Below are 21,450 nucleotides of genomic sequence, written 5' to 3'. Positions count from 1 at the left end.
GAATCCCACAGAGCTCCAAAGACACTTGATGGTCTGCAGTGGAAGGTGCCCCTGCCCATGGCAGGGGGTTGGAACTGGATGATCCTGAAGGTGCCTTCCAACCCAGACCATTCTGTGATTCCAAGGTCACAGAACAGGCTGGGATTTAAGGATGCCCCTTCCAACCACCCCCCCCATCAACTGTGGAGGTTTGCAGTTTCCAGCACTGCCCTTTCCCCTCCCAGACTCTCTTCTCTTCATTCCCACCATCCCAAAGGCCACTTGCATCCTCACACACCCCTCTCTGCCAGGGCACTGCCACCCTCTGAAGGACCAGTTCCTCCTGTTCAAAGGACCCCCCACACTGATCTCCTGCTCTGAACCCCCAGAGGGACTCCCAACTCACAGAAGGGCTTGGGCTGGAAGGGACCTTCAAGATCACCCAGTCCCAACCCCCTGCCATGGGCAGGGACACCTTCCACTATGAACAACAGGCTAAGGAGGAGCTGAGCATTTAAGAACCTGAACCCCTCCACCCCTCACTGTATGTGGAGGTTACGAGGCTACAGCAGCTTTTTCAAATCTCTCCCTACCAGCATTTCTGACAAGCCCCACATTCCTACACTCACAGCCTCACACACATTCACAGTCTGACCACAGAGGCAGTCACAGCCATCAAGAGCTGCCTGTAACCTCCCCCTACTAAACACAATCACCTGGAAAACTCAAAATAACCATTCACAGCTCCTATACCCCTAAAATACAGCTAAATAAACCATTTGAACTAGCTGGGAGCAGTGTCTGAAGATCACGTGGCTGCAAGGTCACATCAGCTGCTTCAAAGTTTAATAATAAAAACAGCTTGCCCCACAAAGCCCTAAAAATTTAAGTGACTTTAACCAGAAAAAGGTCTCCCCCAACACCTGGGAAGGGATTTGTGTTCCCAGTAACAGAGCACAACTTTGAGAAGAGCTCAAGAACCTAGTCCTGGCTCCTTAAAGACAGAAAGAGTTTTACACCCTGACACAGCAAATTAGTGAGGTGCCCTGCAGGGGGAACAGGCTCACCTGGAAAACAAACAGTCAGCCTGAACATTCCTGGGGACAAGATTCTGTGGAATAACTGTCATCTCCTCCTGAGCACTCCTGAAATTAAACTGGGAAAAAAAATTCACTTCAATATGCTAATCACCAACTCTTCTTCCAGCTGCTGCAGAAACACCCCATCGTTACTCTGAGTTATTGCACAATTTATCTTACATTCAAGTTGGCTTTTCTATAGTCAAATAGTTTTGTTTGGGTTTATTTCAACAGTCCCAGGGAGTACAACTGGCAGCCCCAAAAACTTGACTCAGTTCCCAGCAGATGCTCAGCCCAACCTCAAAGACTTTTTATTTAATAAAGTTCTACCCACTAACAGCTGAAGGAAACTATTTTATTATTTTATTCTTTGATTTGTAACTGAAACAAGGATCAGACTCTAAACCTCGTCAGCAACTGGGAAAGGCTCTATTATTCCTCAGCATCAGTCCCTTACTTCCCTTGGGTTGCTGCCTGAGGCAGAAAAGAATACAGTGTTAACTCTAAGATTATCTTTTATTTCTGTTAATTTGTCCAAACTCTTCCTGAATCCATGAAAGTGTGCAGCATCCACAACATCTTGGAGCAAGCTTCACTGGAACCTAATCGTGGCTTGTTCACATGGCACCACCTCAGCATGGGGCAGCATTCAACCATTCCCTACCCTCCATGTCTTCAATAAACCTCTTTATCATCCCTAAATATTGCAGCAAACAATAATTTAGGGAGAGTTCAGGACTCTGATCCCCTTCAGGGACTATGTGCTGCCAATAACACAGATGGTAATACGGAAAATTCTTCAAGTACCCACTAAAGCCACTTTATTTGATATACACGTGATTTTAGAGGAAACCCTGGATAGTTCAGCATCAAATGCTGAAAAGAGAACCTTTGTAGGAACAAGGCAATGACAAGTTGTTTGGTACCAGAAAAAGTGCGACCCAGCAAGTCCAAATTATTTTCCAAAGAGCAGGAGCAGAGTCCGAGAAAAGTCTAAGTGAGCAAAGGGGAGTTTTCCAGAACCTAAAGTAGAGCTAAAAGTCTGTACTGGTTATGTTTTTTTCTTCCCCTCTGCATTTCTAAGCATTTTAGTTTTGCTCTTGTGAGAATAAAACACTCAGCATTCAGCAACAGTCTTGATTTCAAGCTTACTCTTTTCTTCAACCATGGTCCTTTCCACCCACGGTGAGAGAGAAAGAAAGGAAAACAGCTTGTGGAAGAGGGTTTTGGAAGTCAAAGGTGGAGACAGGTTGAGAAAGTTGGATCCCTGGAAGTGTCCAAGGCCAGGTTGGACAGGGTTTGGAGCAACCTGGGCTAGTGGGAGGTGTCCCTGCCCATGGCAGGGGGTGGAACAGGATGGCCTGTAAGGTCTCTGCCAACCCAAACCATTCCATGATTCTGAAGTATTTAACACCTTTTCCCCCATTTCTTCTACTTGGTTAAGCCCAAAAACCACTCCTATAAAAGTCTTGGAGATGCACAGTCAGAACAGTAAGTCCAGCCCTCAAGCCTGAGTCCCTGACAATACTGGGGCCATTTTAAATAAGAAATTACTAAGTCATTCATTAAGGAAATAGACCCTTGATTTCTGCCTGATCACTGGCTGGAAATTAAAGAGAGCTGGTGTGTGTGCCACACACAAGACATGTGATGGCCCAAAGCCAGACACCTGCACTCACTCACCTCCTAAAACCCTGCCAGGACAGCAAGTGCCACGAGGGCGGCTCTGACCCGCCGCGGTGGCTGGTGATGGGACCAGCCCCTGAGAAAGCCTGGTTCAAGAGACCTACACTGTTCACAAAACCAGCACACTGTGAACACAGTGAAACCTCCAGCCTGTGGGTTTTTACAGGCTGAATCTCCCAGCAAAGTTCTCTGAGCTGGCAGCACGTGGGGAAAGCGAGAGCGCCTTCTCCGCTGGGTTTAAATTGGAGAGGCAAGAACTGCAATTCCAGCAGGTTGGGGCAGTGGCTGAGTTAAAACACCTCACATTTATGTCTGCCTGAATATGTATTTCTTTTTCCAGATGTACTTTATTCTCAGAGTTCCCCCAGTTGCTCACAAAGGAAACACTCCTTTGAAAGCCCTCGGACTCACCTCCACTTCCATTCAGCAGGAAACGCTCACGGAGGGGGGAAAAAAAATCCCATGAAAGGATCTCTGAACATCCCGATTTACAGGCTGAGGTTCCTCATAAAGAGCCACATAGAACCATACATTTAAACTGAGTAACTAAGCAACCCAGTGCAAGGGGAGAATGCCCAGCCTTGTTTCCTGTGTGCCTGAATTCAGCACTCCAGCTGTGCAGTTTGGGATAAGCCTGGCATAACCTTTACATTGCACCACGATTGCTCTGCATTGAAAATCGCATAAGAAGGGCTTTCACGGGCTGTTTTCAGCTCTTCCTGATAGAAATCTCTAATTGTAGGATCTGGGAAGGAACAGCAGTGAACTGGAGTTTGATTCAAACACGTTTGTGGTGCTCCTTAAACCTACAGAGTTTCTGTGCTTTGATGGGAGTTAAGCACTACTTTAAAATTTATAGCTCAGAAACCCCAAGTGAAAGATGATCTGAGTGAAAGACGATCTGACTGTGGCTGAACTTGGGGTTGGTTTTGTCTTTAACTGGACAAAAAGTGAGGCTGATGGATAATAAATACAAAAGGGACATAAACCAAATAAAGACCATTATTGTAACCTCCCGTTCCAGTTCAGAATATGCATCTGGAAAGGGCAATTTGTTTTGTGGCTTTATTTTGCCATTCTTCCACCTCCCTTTCTTTTTTTTTTTTTTTTTACAGATATAATATCTATAAAGGGTTTGCTACGTGAAAATTACCCTGCAAGTGCTGTGGATTGCTATTTTATTTTTACAGCTTTAGAAAAATGCAGACCCATCCTTCTTTCGGGCAATGTGCTCTTAGATTGAAATAACTTCCCATTTTACAAGCAGTTTCGGAGTTGACAACAGTCTTTAAAATCATACTTGTGTCTGAAAACACTGTAAAGCACATAAAAATATGACACTATGCCAAGCAGCATCTAAAATTGCTATTACCAAAAGTAATTTTTAAGACCATTAAAAAGCACTGGGTGAGTCAAGAAAAGCTGCAATATCTTCAGAAGTGCTTAAACTTCCAAAGTTGATTAAACCTGCATTTAACCATTCCTATGCACCCAGCATTCAAATTTCGTGTTATTTTCAATATTTTTTGAAATTGCATTTTCCCTGTTGTGCCTCTGGTTCATTCGAGACAGACCTTTCATACAGGAAGATGAAAAATATTTAATATTGGGAATTAAACTGAATCCTGGTATTATAAAAGTATGTAAAGTAATTTTTGACTGCTGTACAAAAGCAGACATTTAACCATCAGTACGAGGTTCATACTCATAACCTTTCATACTGTTGAAATTTCTTTAAAACCAAATAAATTAGTATTTATTAACTGAAACATGAGAGAGGGTCAGCTAAACTTATAGGTGAGTCAATAATATTTAGCTTTGGGTGAAGTTTTAGGCTTTACAGTCAATGTTGAGGTTGAAAATCATATTTAACAATCAGGCTTCTCATCTTCCCCTGAATATTTTTTCCTATTTCAGTCCAGATTTTTTTTTGTTTTTTTACAACAGAGACAGAAAAACATCAGTTTGTGTTCTGCAGAACTGACTGAGATGAGCTCCGGCAAGAGAAAGAAGCAACAAAAGGAAGTTTTAAGATTAAATTGAGGAAAAAAACTTCATGGAATTTTGCCATATACACAGGAATGTTTTCGCTTTTTAAAGCAGGTGTAAAATTTAAAAATATTCCATTACCATTTGAATATCATCAAACTGTATTTTTGGAGATTATGTTTCCTTTCAAAAGCAGCACTTTCTAAATTAGACTAGAAAAGGGTTATACAGACACGCAACCTCAAACTCCCTTTGGATCATTAAGACTCCAGCCCCTCTCCCCTCATCCTCAACACTCATGTTATGAAGCAAAACCCAAAGCCAAGTTGTCAGAGTCCTTCTGTGGCAGAACAACCAGCAGCTGTTTTGCTGAAGTCACCTCTCCCAAGCTGCAACTCTTCCAACAGTTCCAGAACCTTCCACGGGGCACCAGCTGTGCCAAACCTGCAGCAGGTCACCCACGGCCACCCCAGGGGAAAACAGGCTGTGCTAATTAACCTGCCACTCCCAGGACTGGTGATGCTCCAGGTAATTAACCAGCAATTTGGGGAACATTTACATATTGTGCCTATAAATACCTTCCTCCTGATGCCTCTAATGAAGGGAATGTTGATCAACATCTTCCTGGGATTTAATCAAGACACGAGGCAGCAGCAGCAGCAGAAGGTGAGGGAGTGCCTTTGCTGTCCTTCATGCAAAGCAAGGGGAGCAAGGCAACCCCTGGCCTTGAAGACACTCAGCTCTTTCAGCTCCTCACTCAAATGCTGATAAAACTGGCCAAACTGACTTTCCACACCTGCATCTGAACTCCAACAGCTCAGCACAAACCTTCCCCCTCTTTCCCCCGTTCTGGAGGATGTGCTGCCACGTCCTGCAGTCGTGGGACTGCCCTGAATGACCCAGCACAGACCAGAGCCTCCTGCATCCCAGCCCTGCAGGAACAACCCTCTGCACGACTGGGGACTCAGCTGGGTGTTTTCACATTTCAAATATGGACCCTGATAAAGTGTCTGAACTAAATCATGATTTAATTACCACTGAACACTGTCTTGAAGGAACTTGAAGACACTGTGCAAGGGTTTAGATATTTCAAGTAGAAGAAATCGTATCCAACATCAGCAACCAAAAAAAGCCCCAAAAGGCCCAAAATCTGTTTTTAAAGCTCATTTCCAGGCAGATGGGCAGTAGCAGAACCCAGGAAATCACAGGGAACGAGCTTACTACTTGAAACCAAGTTCCTGGGGCTTTGTCAAATGGCCTTATTTTTGCACAGAGGATGTTGACACGTATTCAGGGATGCAAAAGTTAATTAGCCAAGGATCTAGGAAATGCTGCCTCCACAGCCTGGGTGCAAAGGTATGGAGCTGTGAGTGGAAAGCAGGTTCTGAAGTCACAGGTAAGAAGGTCCTTTCCCCCAGAAAAGGTGAAGGCATCTGTGATAGTGTGCAACCCTTGGATGCCACCTGAGTCATATCCATTTTGCATGTTCCTCATCCATGAAAAACACAAACTAATAAGACTTCACAGAAAGTGTCATCCTTTGAAGTATCTCATTAATAAATTATGGTCCAAGGGGTTCAATAATTGAAGCCTAAACTGCTTTCTGACCATCATAGATCGAGCCTGTGTCTAAAGAGCCTTAATTAGAAAAGCAATGAGGATTCAATATTGAACAGCTACAGAGTTATTTGTTGTTCCTCTGGTGAGCTGCACCCTTTTGATACCTGTTTTGTCGAGCAAAGAAATGATGCTATCTTTATTTTATAATCAAAATGTTGCCCCATCTACAGTGATAATCATACCAGTGGTAATACTGGATATACTACAGCTTCCTGTCCCAAAGCTTGTAATTCACATTTTCAGGTAAATGCACAAAATGTCTCACAATGTATCAAAAAAACCCTAAACAAACAAAAAAAGGGGGGATACAAAGTCAATACTTTCTTCAAGACGTATTTTAGAAAAAATCTTTTGGTGAAAAGCATGAAGGTGGAACTTTAGGCTGGTTTTTTTTTTTAAGCCTCTATTTAAAAAGCAAACCACAATCCGAGACGCCAAGAGCAGATTTATGGAACCATCTGTTACTCCTGCCAGAACCTCCTCATTCTCGTGTTTGGAAAACTTGGCCACTATTGATTCAGAAATGCTCTGGAAAGTGCAAAGCAGTGACAGCCTTTGTTTGCCTCTGAAGTGATTCAAGCCTTGTTTTAATACATGTAACTGGTTTAAGGATCTCCTCTGTAAAGCAACTCTGGGAGGGAGGAAGTCTGGGATGAGTGCAAGGACTGCTGGACTCAGCACCCCTCAGCAGAGCGTGGTCACTGGAATCCATCTGGAGAGGACTCCCAAAAATGTGGTGTTACAACCAAGCAGAAGGGCTGATCACAGAACCCCAGAATGGTTTGGGTTGGAGGGGCCCTTAAGGATCATCCCATTCCACCCCCTGCCATGGGCAGGGACACCTTCCACCAGCCCAGGTTGCTCCAAGCCCTGTCCAACCTGGCCTTGGACACTTCCAGGGATCCAGGGGCAGCCACAGCTTCTCTGGGCAACCTGTGCCAGGGCCTCCCCACCCTCACAGCCATGAATTCCTTCCCAATATCCCATCTATTCCTGCCCTCTGGCAATGGGAAGCCATTCCCCCTTGTCCTGTCAGGACACTGATGCCACTGGGTGGACTCTCCAGCCTCTAAACACTAAAAGACTCCTTCCAGAAACTTTAAACAGGATGATTTGAGGAGGGTTAATTTTTTTCTTTAATAACACAGTGAAAATGAAGTCTAAGCAAGGCTCATCTGCTGTCTGAAACCTTTACCATCAAACAAGAGAGCAATTACAAGAAGAGAGTCACTAGATTCCTGCTACATTGAAAAAGACATTTCATATCTCTTGCAATATTGACTCCAAACCCCGAAAATATTTACTTCTCCATTTTTACCCACTTAGAAAACAAACACTCAAAACAAAAATAAACACCCAACAGGACATATACTGATTATCATCAGAATCCCTCTGTCTGTCACTTGTCTCAGGAGAGCTGAAGGCATGGAAAAAAATCACTTTCTCTGAAAGGCAGTAGTGGTACCTTTGTGCTTCCTCGGATACAAATGGGATGTCCAAGAAGGTTTGGAGTGCCCATCCCTGGAGGTGTCCAAGGAAGGCCTGGATGTGGCACTCAGTGCTCTGGGCTGAGGGACAAGGTGGGGATTGGCACAGGGGGGACTCCATGGGCTGGGAGGGCTTTTCCAACCTAACTGGTTCTTTAAAATAGCCAAGAAAAACCATAAAAACAGTTAACAAACCCACTGCTCCTGTTGCTAATAAGAAGCTGAACTCGCAATTTATGTTAAATTACACACGCACGTTAATTTTACATAAATTAACATGAAATGCAATTCAGCTTCTTATTGCAAAGGCATCAGGGGGACTTTCTCACTCCCTACAACTCCCCTCCAAATACCAACAGACACACAAACATTTTCAAAGCAGCACTGGACTAGAAAGGACAAGGATCAGCAGGTGCTACTGCGAGGTCAGTCCAATCCAAGTGCACACTCAGGGAAGTTTTACATCGCTAAGGATGGGCAGCAAAGAGGATGTGGTTTTTCCTGATTATAAATTATAAAAAGTATAGTAATATTTCGGACCCACAGGCTACACAGAGGCCAGCAGCAGCAGGACAGAAGCGGTGCCTCAAGCCAGACTCAGTTTTACTCCTGGAGCTGGAAATACAGGGATACAGAGAAGCTTTCAAATGCTGCCTGTAGGGTTTTCCCCTCAGGGATAACACTGGAAATAATCCTGCAGATGAGACAGCAACTGCACGGGTATTTCTGTAGATTATAAAGTGTTCTTAGCCTTCAGTAACACCCAAACTCTTCCCCTCCTAATGCCATTCAGCCCTATTTTTGATTTTATCTATCACACAGACAACGAAACTACTCAGCCTCTCCTCCATATCCAGGCTGACTGTAATGGAGAGGTTGATTAATTTTGTATTAGCCAGATCCACAATGAAAATAAATCCCAAGCCATTGATTACACTGGAAGAACAAGCAGATAAGGTATTTTTCTTTTCATACCTCTAGTACTTAATTATAGAAAGGTTCTACCCACAAGGATGGTAAGAAAACAGCAGATCACAGATACAGGATTTTTTCTTTTCATGTGCAAGTCTTTGTTCTTTAAGTATAAAATGAGTAGGGGGGGAGGTTCTGGTTCATTATGGGTTTATTTCGGGATAATGAAGAAACCAGGAGTTTATCCAAAGCCATTGGCACAGTTTACCTTTCCCTGACAGTATGTTCATAACTGTTTTAATTATCAGACAACAATGGGGTCACTGACCATTTGGAGCTGTGTAAAGGCCACGTAAATTCTGGTTTGGGTCTGCAGTTTGGGTGCTGAGCAGTTCAAAGACATTTAAAACCCAGTGGTCTCCATCCTGTTTCTCCAAGCCCTCAGTGTTACTGGCCAAGCAGACACTCTCCTCCCCTGTTAATCACCACCTCTCTTTAGTAGAATAAAGACTCTAAGTCTTGGAAACCAAACTGCTCAGCCCCTGGAGCTGTAAACCCACTCCCTGTGCCACTGGATATCTCTGTTTTATTAACTAAACAGATAAAATTGTAAATATGAGGAGCAATCGACTTGAGCAGCGTCCCAGGGGCCAGCGGCTGTGTCTCCCTGATTAGCTTCATTCAATTATGCCTTCTTAATTGCTCGTGTGCTCAAGCTCATTAAATGAAAAATAATATTGTTTTCCTGCAGGTTGTGCAGGGGAGATTTGAAGAATGGCCCCCACTGGTGCAGCTCTGAGATCCTGCCAGGAGAGCAGAGAGAGGCTGCAGCCCATGGACAGCGGCTCCTTGGGGGGCTGCAGGACCCTCAGTCTCACTGGGAGCCCAGTGCCAGAAGATTTCTCATTTTCTCCTCAACTACCAGTAAAAATTCAGTTAAAAATAACTCTTTGTTTTAAACTGTTCATCCAGAAATTATTCCGCAGCATTTCTGAACAAAAACTCTCTGATATGTCCAAAGGGATCCAGGAGAGCTGGAGAGGGACTTGGGACAAGAGGTGGAGAGACAGGACAAGAGGGAATGGCTTCCCATTGCCAGAGGGCAGGGTTAAATGGGATATTGGGAAGGAATTCCTCCCTGTGAGGGTGGAGAGGCCCTTGCACAGGTTGCCCAGAGAAGCTGTGGCTGCCCCTGGATCCCTGGGAGTGTCCAAGGCCAGGATGGATGGGGCTTGGAGCAACCTGGGATGGTGGAAGATATCCATGCTTATTGCAGGGAGTTGAATTAAATGGCCGTTAAAGCATCCCTTTCAAATCAAATTATTCCATGTTTCCATGAAGACACTGTGTGGTTACACAGGGAAACTAAAAGGAAGCGGGTTTTTTGGTTTGGGTTTTTTTTCCTTGTTGTTTTCTTCCCACAGAAAATACACAGAGAGCTCCTAGTTAGTGCTCCTAAACCCTCTCTCTTCAAAGAAAAGCATCTTCTTCCCATTCTGTATCACTGTGCTCCACAGGACTTGCTGATGCCCCATTTAATTGAACTGGAATGGATTTCCTATCAGGACAAACATACTTGGTAAGTGACTCACAAGAAACACATCTTATAGAACATGGTATTTGAGTCAAGGAGAAACTAAACAACACCTGTATCAACAAAGCCTGTAAAATAACATCTGAGTGATTGATGTCTGTTATTGAAATAAATGTAAGGCTATGAAAATTTCCTACAGTTCCATATAAGAGAGAAGACACATGGAGGTCATTCCCCCTTGTTCTGTAACTTTTGGAAAGTCCCTCTCCATTAAATGCTGCTTCTGCTTTATATTTACCCCCAAAAAAATAAAAAAAACCCCTTCAAATTGTTAGAAAGTTAGAAAGTGCACTGCCCAGATTTTTGCAATTAATTTTTCCATAAAAAGCAGTAAAGGGAAATTCGGAAGGATAACAAAAAAAAAGCCAAGCTACTGAAGAAAGGGCAACAGAGCTGAAGTTTCTGATTTGTGTATCTGAAACTTCCCACACTTAAACAAAACAGTCCCTACCAATGGCTCAAAGATCACAGAAGCACATTGAGCTTTATAATAATTTATGTGGATTTCAGTGGGTCCCAACCATTTTGTGGAACAAAAGGCCTGATGAGTTAAGAAGACTTTGCAAAGAGTAAAATTTATTAACAATAGTGGAATAAAACAATAGTAAAATATATTGTTTCTATGGGAAAAAAAGAGGAGAGAGACTAATATAATCACCAGAAACTCTGTCAACCAGCATCATTATTAGTTACACTGTGTGGAATCAAAAAACAGTCCATTCTCTTTCTTTTTTTTTTCCTTTTTCCTGGAAGTTTTTAAAAGCTTGCTATGATTTTTGAGTAATTAATTTTTGTGCTGTGTTATCCATTTTGATTTTACAAAAAGCCCAGCTACTTCTCAAGAAACACAGTCAGGCTGCACCAACCAGGTTGCAAAGAAAAGGGACACCAAGGCAAACCAGACACATCTTGGTTTAAGCTCAGACCATCCAGAGGATTGAATTCAAGTTTTAAATGAGGGAACCTTGAGGTGCTTAAACTCTGTGTTCCTCTTTAGGACTAAATAAGTTGAGTTCAAACAGCTCTGCTTAGAAATAAACCATGAAATCAGTCTCATGCCAGACTTGCCCAGCAGGTCACATCATTAAGGATATAAAGAGGGACAGGAGTCAAAGGCAGGGAACCTATTTGGTACTTATAGGATTATATGGAGCTGCTCGAATCAATGGTGATCCAAAACAAGATGAATTTACAAAGAGAAACCCTTGTCAGTGTAACTGAGTGAATACAAAGAGCTCGTTCTAACAAATGAAGAGGAAAAATAATTATTTTGAAAATAACTTGGTTTTCTCTCGAGGTGGTACCACAGAGTAAGGTTTGACCTGCTATAAGGGACATATAATCAAGTATTTAATGTTGAATCAATATGGCAGGCAAATTAATCAGGAGCTTATAAATCAGAGGCTAAAGCTAAGATATTATGGTACAGGATCAAACAAATGTGAACTATTTTGTCAGGTGCTGGCAGGGGCTGCCCAGGGAGGTTTGGAGTGCCCATCCCTGGAGGTGTCCCAGGAAGGCCTGGCCGTGGCACTCAGTGCTCTGGGCTGGGGAACAAGGTGGGCACTGGGCACAGGGGGGACTCCATGGGCTGGGAGACCTTTTCCATCCTAAATGATTCTGGGATTTCCTGCTCTGCCTTTAAAGATGCCCAAGAGTTTGCAATACATTGAACTGAAACCCCACTAAGACGTTCCAGAGGTGAGAAGTGTTCCACCACCACTGAATTCACAAAAGCAAACTCAAGTGGCATTGTAGGTACACACGAACTCACACCACAACCCCCACCCTTCTGTGAAAATCAGCTTTCTAGAAGAATTCAGACTGGAATTCAGCCTCCAATTGCAGAGAAATCCCATTTATCTCTAGCCCAATTCAAGAACACAGTTTCTCTCCCTTGGTTCCTTCTCCACCTCCCCAGCCCTCTCCCTTTGCAGTCAGGTTTCAGTAGGAGCAGCACCACAATTTGAAGGTATTTAAACACTTGATTTCTGCCTCCATACATCAGCTATTCATCTCTTTGCCAATTTAAGACTCTCACACCTCAATACACTGTCTAATAAATACTGCAAGGGACTGATTTTTTCCTCACTACTTTTTCCAACCCAACTCAATAAGAACCTTCAATTTATTTCTTTTTAAACCCCTCTATTTCTTTTTTTCCACTTAGCCAAAAGTTTTCCTTTCACCACCTAAAAAGAAAAAAAAACAAAAAAAACTATCTTCCAACAGAGACTCCTCAGAAGAGATGAGAGAGAGGGTGTTTGCCTGGGAGAAAACCCAGTGATGGGACCTGGGCATTCAAAAACTACAACAGTATTTGTGGAAAAGGTTGGGAAGTATTTGTTTTGTGTTTGTGGCTTTAGGTTCAAATCCACAGATATTTCCTTGCCACAGGAGTTCCACATAAATCCCCAGCAAATGACAGAGTTTACATGAGCTTCAGTCAAGAACAACACTATCTGTGTTTAATGACAGACAGCAGCTGAGCAGTAATGATGCCCTAATCTGGGAGTGATTACTACAAAATGAATGTATTAAAATGAGCTGAGAGCTCATCCTTTATGATTATTGCCCAAACACAGGAGGCTGCTCCCCCTGCACACACGACAGCAGAGATCCTGGGATCACTGAGGTTGGAAAAGCCCTCCAAGGCCATGGATCCCCCCTGTGCCCGATGCCCACCTTGTCCCCCAGCCCAGAGCACTGAGTGCCACGGCCAGGCCTTCCTGGGACACCTCCAGGGATGGGCACTCCAAACCTCCCTGGGCAGCCCCTGCCAAGGTCTGACCACCCTTTCCAGCAACAAATTCCCCAGGGAGCTCAAAGCTTCTGTGTTGACACAAACAGCTGTTACAGCCACACTTGTGGCTGCAAAAGGAAGATGACTGGCATGCCATGTCTCCAGGATGCAGGAATTCTGTGTTTGCAAACTACTGCTACAAACGGAATATGAGAATACAAACAGGTCAGCATAATATTGCCAATAAAAATAAAAATTGAGCAGGCAGTGGAAATAACTGCTGGACCAGGAGCTGAAAAATATGCCACTGAGAGACACATTTACATATTTTAAATGCTGTCATTTGTAGTCCATCTTTGCTAGTTCTTTGAAAGTCAGACTAGTCTAGTTATTGTTCTTCAACAACAATTTCAAAGCTTGATTGAGTGAAAGCATTTACATTTCAGGGCTTCCTAGTAAGGAAAAACAGTCAATTTATATGAGCTGCCTCATTACTAGATCTAGTGGCCCTGCTGATGTGCAAGTGTGTTTCTGCTTAAGAGAACACCAGAAAGAGAAAGTTGAGGCCACCAATGTCTTCTTGCTGCTTAGAACAGATGCCAAATGCACATAATTCCTGACTGAAGAGCATTACTGGAAAATAAACATAGGGCAGTTCCAGGATAACCTCTGTACCCAGTGATGGTCACAAATCCCACCTCATTCCTCCCAGATCAGAGGGGAAATCTGCCCCCTCTGGGAAAGCACTGCCCTATTCACTTAGGTCAGGGCAGTGTCTCTCTGGGCTAAAAGGAGTCGGTTTTAAGGAAGTGATGAATTTGTTCTGAGAGATGTGGCCATGAGGACAAATACAGTATTCTAGAAAGTGGGATCTCCTCACTCTAATTCTGTGTCAAAACACTGACTAAACTGTCCAAAAGTTGCACAGATACATCTCCCCCTTCAAGACTCTTTCAGCCATTACGCCCTGAAAGCACAAGGAATGCCCAGTGCAGGGGTGGCTCTGCTCAACACAGAAACTCTGCTGCTCTAAACCCCCACCTGAACACACAGACACACCTCTGAATGATTTGTAGGCACTCAGCCCCAGAACTGTCATTGCAGGAGTAGTTTACTCTGTCAAAGTCCAAGGCACTCCCACAGTGAGTTCTCCTGGACACAAGCTGTGCCACTCCACTTTCATGAGGGTTTTCTGCTTTCCCTGCATCAGGCTTTCCCTTCCCAGCTGTGAACATCACCTTAGGACATTCATTCCCTGGAGGAAAAGCACCAGGTCAGTACCCACAGCCTTCCCACCCAGGATGGCTCAGGACACTCAAGTCCCCAAGGAATCAAAGCACATCAATGCTTCCCATCATGTCATCCAGGCAATCCAACACACAACACCTCATGGGCCAAACAATCACAGGATCCCAGGATGGGTCAGGCTGGAAGGGACCACAGTGGGGATCTGGTGCCACCTCCCTGCTCCAGCAGGGCCAGCCCAGAGCACAGGGCACAGGAGTGTGTCCAGACAGCTCTGGAATAGCCCCAGGGAGGACACTCCACCCCCTCTCTGCTCTCTCTTCAGGGCTGGGGCACTGCCCAGCCAACAAGTTCTTCCTCCTGTCCAGCTGGAACTTCCTGGCCATCAGTTCCTGCCCGTTCCTCTTGTGCCATTGCTGGGCCCCCCGAGCAGAGCCTGCTCCATCCTCTGCCCCCTCCCTGCAGCCCCTCCAGCCATGGCTGAGGGCCCCTCTCAGGCTCTGCTCTGGAGGCTGAACAGCCCCAGCTCCCTCAGCCTTTGCTGCTCCCAGAGATGCTCCAGCCCTTCAGCACTTCTGCAGCATAAAGAACTTGGTAGGCCAGTGCCTGGAAGAGGTTCATTCCCAGCTAGATCCCACAGCCTGATAGTTCCAAGGCTGCTGGAATCTGGTATTTTTTCTTCCTCACCAAGGAGCTTCCTGCCTCATCCATCCCAGCTCTGCCACAGGGAAGACACAGGTACTCGGTCCCTTCTGCCAGGAGACCCAGGGCTAAAACGTGCACATTAACTGAGATGAACCTTGTTTCAGTGCTCATATTTCAGGAATAACTCACCTCTCACCAAAGGCAAATCCATCTCCTGCAGGCTCAGAGCACTGCTGGTGGCACTTCAAGGCAGCCCATCAGTTAAGACTTTGAAGAACTAAACCCTTCAGAGGAACCAGTGGCTCAACTCCCACTCAAAACACATCAAGGGCAGCTCTTTGCCCTTTAGGGTCACTGCAGAGCTCCCAACCTGAAGCAGCAAGTGTCCATAAAACAAACAAGTTACCCCTGTTTCGAAGAACAGACACTTTCCCTTAGGCAAGAACCTGTTGGCATTTCTCTCCTCTCCCTGGATAAGTACAGTGCAGGGCTCAGGGAATGATCAATGGGCTACAGGTATTCAAATATGCATTTTCCAGACTTCATTTCCTGCCCAGCAGTTAATACATCAAGGTCTGGAACTATTTTATTTCTAAAGCAGCCTCCTGAGGTGATTTGTAAGGTCCTTTAGTTATTCAATTTTTGTAGTGTGAGACGTTGTTAGACTGAATAAAAGACAGATAGCTAATAGAGGGGGCCCTGAAAAACAGCTGAAGGGGTTCATGCCTCAAGAGTCCTGGTGGTGTAAGAGGATAGTTGTGCTTTTCACAGAAAAAAAAAGCCTTTTTTAAAAAGGAATCTCCCACTCAGGGTAGTGCAAAAACCATTTAAATGGCTATTTCTTACATTCTGATAAAAATACACGTCTGCTTAACACTTATTAAGTACAATACATTTTTAGATGAACAAATTCTCTGATTGGCCTCAATTTTATTCCATTTCAGATGCCACACTAACTACAGATGGACTTAACCTCAATCAGTTCAACACCTTTGAAGTGCTGAAGTGGGCAAAAGATGTTTGTCCCTGCCAGGCCCACAGACCTTGCAAAGCCTGAGTTCCAGCTTAAGAATTCAGCAAGGATACAGTTTTATGTTATGTTAACCTGGAAAATAAACTCAGTGAGCTCTTGTTGTTCATCTAACCTTTTGGTTGGGATTTTTTTTTTTTTTCCATGTGCAAAGGAAGTTGGGAGTAAGAGTTTCTGCTCTTTTGGTACCAAGGCCAAAAAAACTTTCTGTTGATATTAACAAGGTTTGCCTTTAGTTTGCTCTTAAACCAGCCACCCCCTCACTCCTCTCTCTCAGTGGCAGGAGGATAAACAGCAGGGAAACAGAAAACAAAAAAGAAAAAAGCAGATATTTAATGTTTTTCCACCAATTCCCACTGAAGTCAGTTATTTCCTCAATTTCTCCCTATCATAGATTTTATCCCAGAGAAGCCTATATTCCCCCCCAAAACCAAGCCATGTTGATTCAGCCCCTGAAGGGTCTTCAGACAAAAACTATCTTCTATTTCAACAGAATAAGGTCATGGTTTTGTTTTTTTTTTTTTCTCTCCAACTCCATGGTAAGTTCGACTGCAACAAAATGCTGACACATATTCCAAGCAGGAAATATTTCCCCTGCAGACTTATCCTTGGAGAAAAAAATCCAACCAGGAGGTCAGAGTGAAACCAAACCACTGAGCCATCACTGACAGACACTTTCTACAGCACTGATGTCAGTGGCTCAACTCCTGTTCCAAGGGCAACTCAAGGGGAGGGGAGGAGAAGGAAAAAATAGGGGAGGGGAAAATCTTTTCCAACTGAGCTGATGCCCTGCATCAAACCCCCGTGGAATTCCAGTATTGCTGGTTTGGATGGGAGGTGATCTCAGTTCTGAGTGTATTAATGCACAACTCTTGTCAGAATTCTTGTTTTCCAGCTAAGAGTCTTCAGCAGAAACATAAAGGACTTCAACTCCTGTTCATTCATGTGTAAAAAAAAAGTCAAAACAAGTCAGCTGGAGTGAAAAGCAGCCCCGACAATCTTCAAAAACCCTTCAAAGATGGCACTGAATGAAACAGAGCCCCACAATTCACAACCCCAGCAAATACCTCTGAAAATCCCAGTAACAGATTCATTGCAACTTCTGCTGGGGGACCTTTTAAAAACAGCTTGTGTTTTTAAAAGTGATCAGAATTATTTTTGCCTTTTTTTTCACCTCTTTCAAGAGTAAAGAATAAATTAGTGGGACCCCCAAGCTCACATCTGTCTCCTTCCTGACAGGTATGTCCTAGCTGCTGAAGACAATTAAGTCCATTAATTGTCAAATAATTGTTGTTGGATTGGTTTGGGTGGCATGAAGTGCACACAGAGAGCTTTTCAACTCAGCAGCCTTCTCTCCTGACCAAAAATTGCTGCTAAAGTGTTTCTTCAAGGCACAGACATTAGATTAGAAAGGGGAAAAAAAGAGAGAAATTTGATCTTGTGTTTCCACCTTCCTCCTCCCTGATTTTTTCGAGCCTGAGAGCTTGCCTCTGAATTCAATAGAGTAGCACAGTAAAAATAAAAGAGATTTTAGCTGACCTAATTTCAGATATTGCAAGGCTACAACTGACATTTCTACTTTTACTTAAGCTAAAATACTATGAAAAAAACCCAAACCTTTGCAGCATTTCTTCTGCTTGGAAGAAAGACAAGAGCAGGAACTGTAAACCCAGATCTCCTCCTTTCAGAAAACCAAAACCAAACCAAAACCAACCAACCATAAACAAAACACCCCCTTATTCCCCATCCACCCACAAGCCCAACATTTATCCTGGCAAATATCGAGCAAAAGAATAACTATGATACAAAATAATGATAATATAAATAGAATTATTAGCATTATCATTCGCAAATAATATTTCTTATTAAATATCATTTATTTATAGAAAATGAATTTATTTATTATTAAAATAATTGGAATTAAACACTGAATGGGATCATCAGCAGTACACTGAGACTTCTTTTGCTACAGAGTGATCAGCATTATTGAGGTTTTTAATAATTTGGGGGGGGGGGGTGTTTTTTAATAAAAGGGGCTGCAGTAGATGGAAAGTATTTGCATTTCATCACAAATAAATGAGCTCCTGGGGAATTTTCTTACTAAGTTTAGGAAGAAAGCAGCCTCACCATTTCTGAGGCAGTCTTTGCTGAAGTTTTAAGGCTACTTTGTCACATCATTAATTGCTGGGGGTGGGGAAGGTTCGATGGCTCAGGAGGCCAAGCAAAAACCAGGTGAAATAAAGAAACTGGGAGCTAATGGTGCAAAATTCAGTAAAAGAGAAGAGCAACTGAGCCAACCTGCACAGCTCCCACCAGGAAATGGAGCATTTGTGTGCTGGAAGCAAAGAAACAGCTTATCAATTGGGCCAGAATTGATTTTCTCCTGTTTGTACTCCTGATCGTTCTGCTGTTAAAATAACCACACTCGGCTGGAAATGGCACTTGCTAAAAAAGCAGGGGGTTTTTGATGTTACACGTTGGGTTACAAATGTTGTTCCCGCACATTAGAACGACTCCAGCAGCCCCAGCACTGAACAGAGTTTTTCCCTTCAGCTGCAAGAAACATTATTTCAAAGTAATTATTCCTGTAAGCATTGCCTCATTAGCTGGGTGGCATTTGCTGAGTCACCACTACCCCACCTTGGCTTAAATCCATTTCCAGATCACTTTTTCTCTATTAGAGAATCAGGGCATCGATTAAAAGTCCTTTGAGCTCAAGTTTACCCTTTCCTGAGCACAGTGTGGGGGTGGAAACCAGTCCAGGTTGTATCAGGGTGCTGCAAGTTCCTCAAGAAACAGCATCTCTGAGCTGTTCCCCCCAGAAAGGGAACAAGGCTCTTGGCAAATTTATATTCAGTGAAAGGCAGAGCTCCTCTGTTCAGACTATGGAAGAGAACATTATCAAGGATAAACCTAAGTTTTGTGATAAATAAAAAAAATAAAAAAATAAAAAAAATAGCCACCCAAACAACATATTTACAGCCCTTTTAAGTAAGAAAGTTGCTCTGTGTTTTCAGTCACATTAATGAACTATAGATGTACATGTAAGTGTGGATAAGTATTTTTCCCTTCATCTGAATCACCTGGAACTAAAAGGGTATGATCTGAATATCCTTGGGATAAAGACATGAACACAGAATTTTGTCTTATAAGAGCAAAGGAACAAAAATTGCTGAAATCAGTTTTCCTGTTCTGAAGATCAAACTGTCTGTTACCATCCTGGCTGGGGCATCCATGCCACGTGTTCCACACCCTTCAGCATCACTGAACTGTAACTAGAAATGGGTATTCAACCAAAAATCCCCATTTTGTTTCCACCAAAGATGCCTTTTTGCATGAACATTATGTTGCCAGCGTGAGCACAAATAAGACCACAGTAAAAAGGGTTGCTTTAGATTTTCAGCCTGCCCTGAGTGGTCTTGTTTCACCCCAGAAGGGACAGAGCCCCCCACCCTCCCATCATCCTGCTTCCCCCCCAACAGCTTATTCCCATGCCAGAGGACATCCCACTGCCCTGCAGCCTCTCCTCCTCCAAACAGAGCATTTCCCTCCTCAAACAGCCACCTCCAAGGTCAATATTGCAAAGCCTAACGGGGTGCCACTCCTCTGCTGCAATAAATGATTAAAAAGCAAGCTAATTGTAGCCAGGCACAGATCAAATATCTGAAATATGAGCAGCTCGAACGCTCCACTTCAGTGTCAGGAATGACAGGGATAATGACAGGCTGGAAAAGGGGAGAAAATTAAATTAGCTCTCTTGGACATCACGGGCATCAAATGTAATGTGGGGTTGGGCTGGGGGATGGAAGGGAATAAAAGGACATTTGGAGAGCAATTAGTAGAGCAAGAAAAATAGACTTTCGACTCGATAGCAAAAACCAAAGCACAGCCTTCAATCCTGCTTCAGTTTCTAATGAAAGCAAAACTACTGGATTTCAGAACTGCCAAAATAAAGGCTTCTAAAAGAAAATCCAGCTACAAAAATCATAAATATGAGCAATTACAATTTACTTACACAGAGGGTTTAAGTGCCACGCATGAGCAACTTCACTACAGACACTCTGAAACCATACTCAGTTTTTACTTATCCCACTCGTTATTCTTAAAAGTATTTAAGAACAAGTCTGACAGCCTTTGCCCTTCAACTTCTATAAATTGTTCAGAACAATAAATTCTAGTCAATTCTCCAGGTCTGGAATTTTTTATTACTATGGATCACTGGCAGAACACATTTCTGGTATCCTGGAATTAAATTCAACCAAAATTCTGTGAGCAGGAACACGAGCTACTGGTGCCACGTTTCAGGGTTCCTGAAGTCTTTCTTTCTCCAGAAAACCCTCATTGTGCATCTTTTCCCAAGTTTTTGGTCAGACTTGTATACAGCCCATTAATAATTCTCTCAAACTCTTGTTCCAACCATGACTGCTGATTTACAAACAAAGCAAAGTTTGCTAAAGTTTGTTCAGTGATTAAGACAAAACAAATTTTTATGCTGAAGTTTTACACTGAATAATCATAACTTAAGCTTTTCTCTTGCTTGGTAGATCAAGAGCTTTGTAAAATAAAACCATCAGTAGAAGCCGAAACCGTGAAACGTTCCCAGATCTTTCTTTCTTGTAACTTTTCTTTCCTACCAAACTACTTTTTCCTGTCAAAAATCCGGGTTAAAATGTTATCACAGGCTCATCCCACCCCTCCCACAGCTCCAAAGCTTACCTTCATCATTCTGGGCCAGAGCAGCTGCCAGGACAGCAGTGAGTGCAGTCCCCAGGGAGAGCCATTGCCAGAGACAAAGCTGCTGGACCATTTTCTGTCACACTTCACTCGAGGCAGATCTGAAAGAGAGAGATTTGATCCCCACATTAGTCAACCCACCTGCTCCAGGGGGAGTGATTACAAACTCTGTCCCAGGGGATGTGTAGTCTCTAAGACCAAGGGCACTGTTTCTGCAATAAAACCAGAAAAGGAGCAAGGTTAACCCCATCAACATCAATACATATGCATTCACTTGGTAACTATGCACACACAGCCCTCCAAGGAAAGAAAATGCAAGTTTCTTGCTTAAATCAGGTCTGATTTCCCTAATTTCCATGCAATAAGGTATTTATGCCATCCTTCCTGCTTTAGCCTTCTGCTTTAAAGCACTTTGGAGAAGTAGCTGGAGCAGAGAAATTCCATTTATTCAAACCAGTGTTCCACAAGTCCAGAGGGACCCAGGATTCCAGGAAAAACATAAGTGATCCCCAAAGATGGTCTTCTTTAATGAGACACTGTTGATTTGTGTCCAGGAAAATGGGAAAAACAAACAACAACAACAAACCACCAAAAATGCCCAAAACCAGGAAAATAAACTGGCCAAGACAGGTCTGGCTGAACTCCAGGGCATAGAGTGAGTAGCATTAGGAAGTTCTGTAAAGCTCTGGTTTATGGCTCCAATAAAG

At 43.4% G+C, this 21,450-nt stretch overlaps 1 protein-coding gene across 15 annotated transcripts in view; it reads right to left on the bottom strand.

Moving 5' to 3' along the window:
- PCDH15 (protocadherin related 15) overlaps positions 1–21,450 on the bottom strand; it is a 670,595-nt gene that overhangs the window by 263,885 nt on the left and 385,260 nt on the right. For all 15 annotated transcript variants that reach the window (XR_007906667.1, XM_051799597.1, XM_051799600.1 and 12 more), the window contains one exon: positions 20,726–20,844. Coding sequence is in view for 14 of the 15 variants with exons in the window: in XM_051799597.1 (XP_051655557.1) it covers positions 20,726–20,816 (91 nt within the window). In the remaining variant the exon portion in view is untranslated. The remainder of the gene's footprint in view (positions 1–20,725; positions 20,845–21,450) is intronic.

Source organism: Manacus candei, unplaced genomic scaffold (genome assembly GCF_025592945.1).
Source record: "Manacus candei isolate 608988 ecotype Guabito, Panama unplaced genomic scaffold, ASM2559294v1 h1tg000050l, whole genome shotgun sequence".
Classification (NCBI taxonomy): domain Eukaryota; kingdom Metazoa; phylum Chordata; class Aves; order Passeriformes; family Pipridae; genus Manacus; species Manacus candei.
This window is presented reverse-complemented; position numbering and strand designations above follow the sequence as displayed.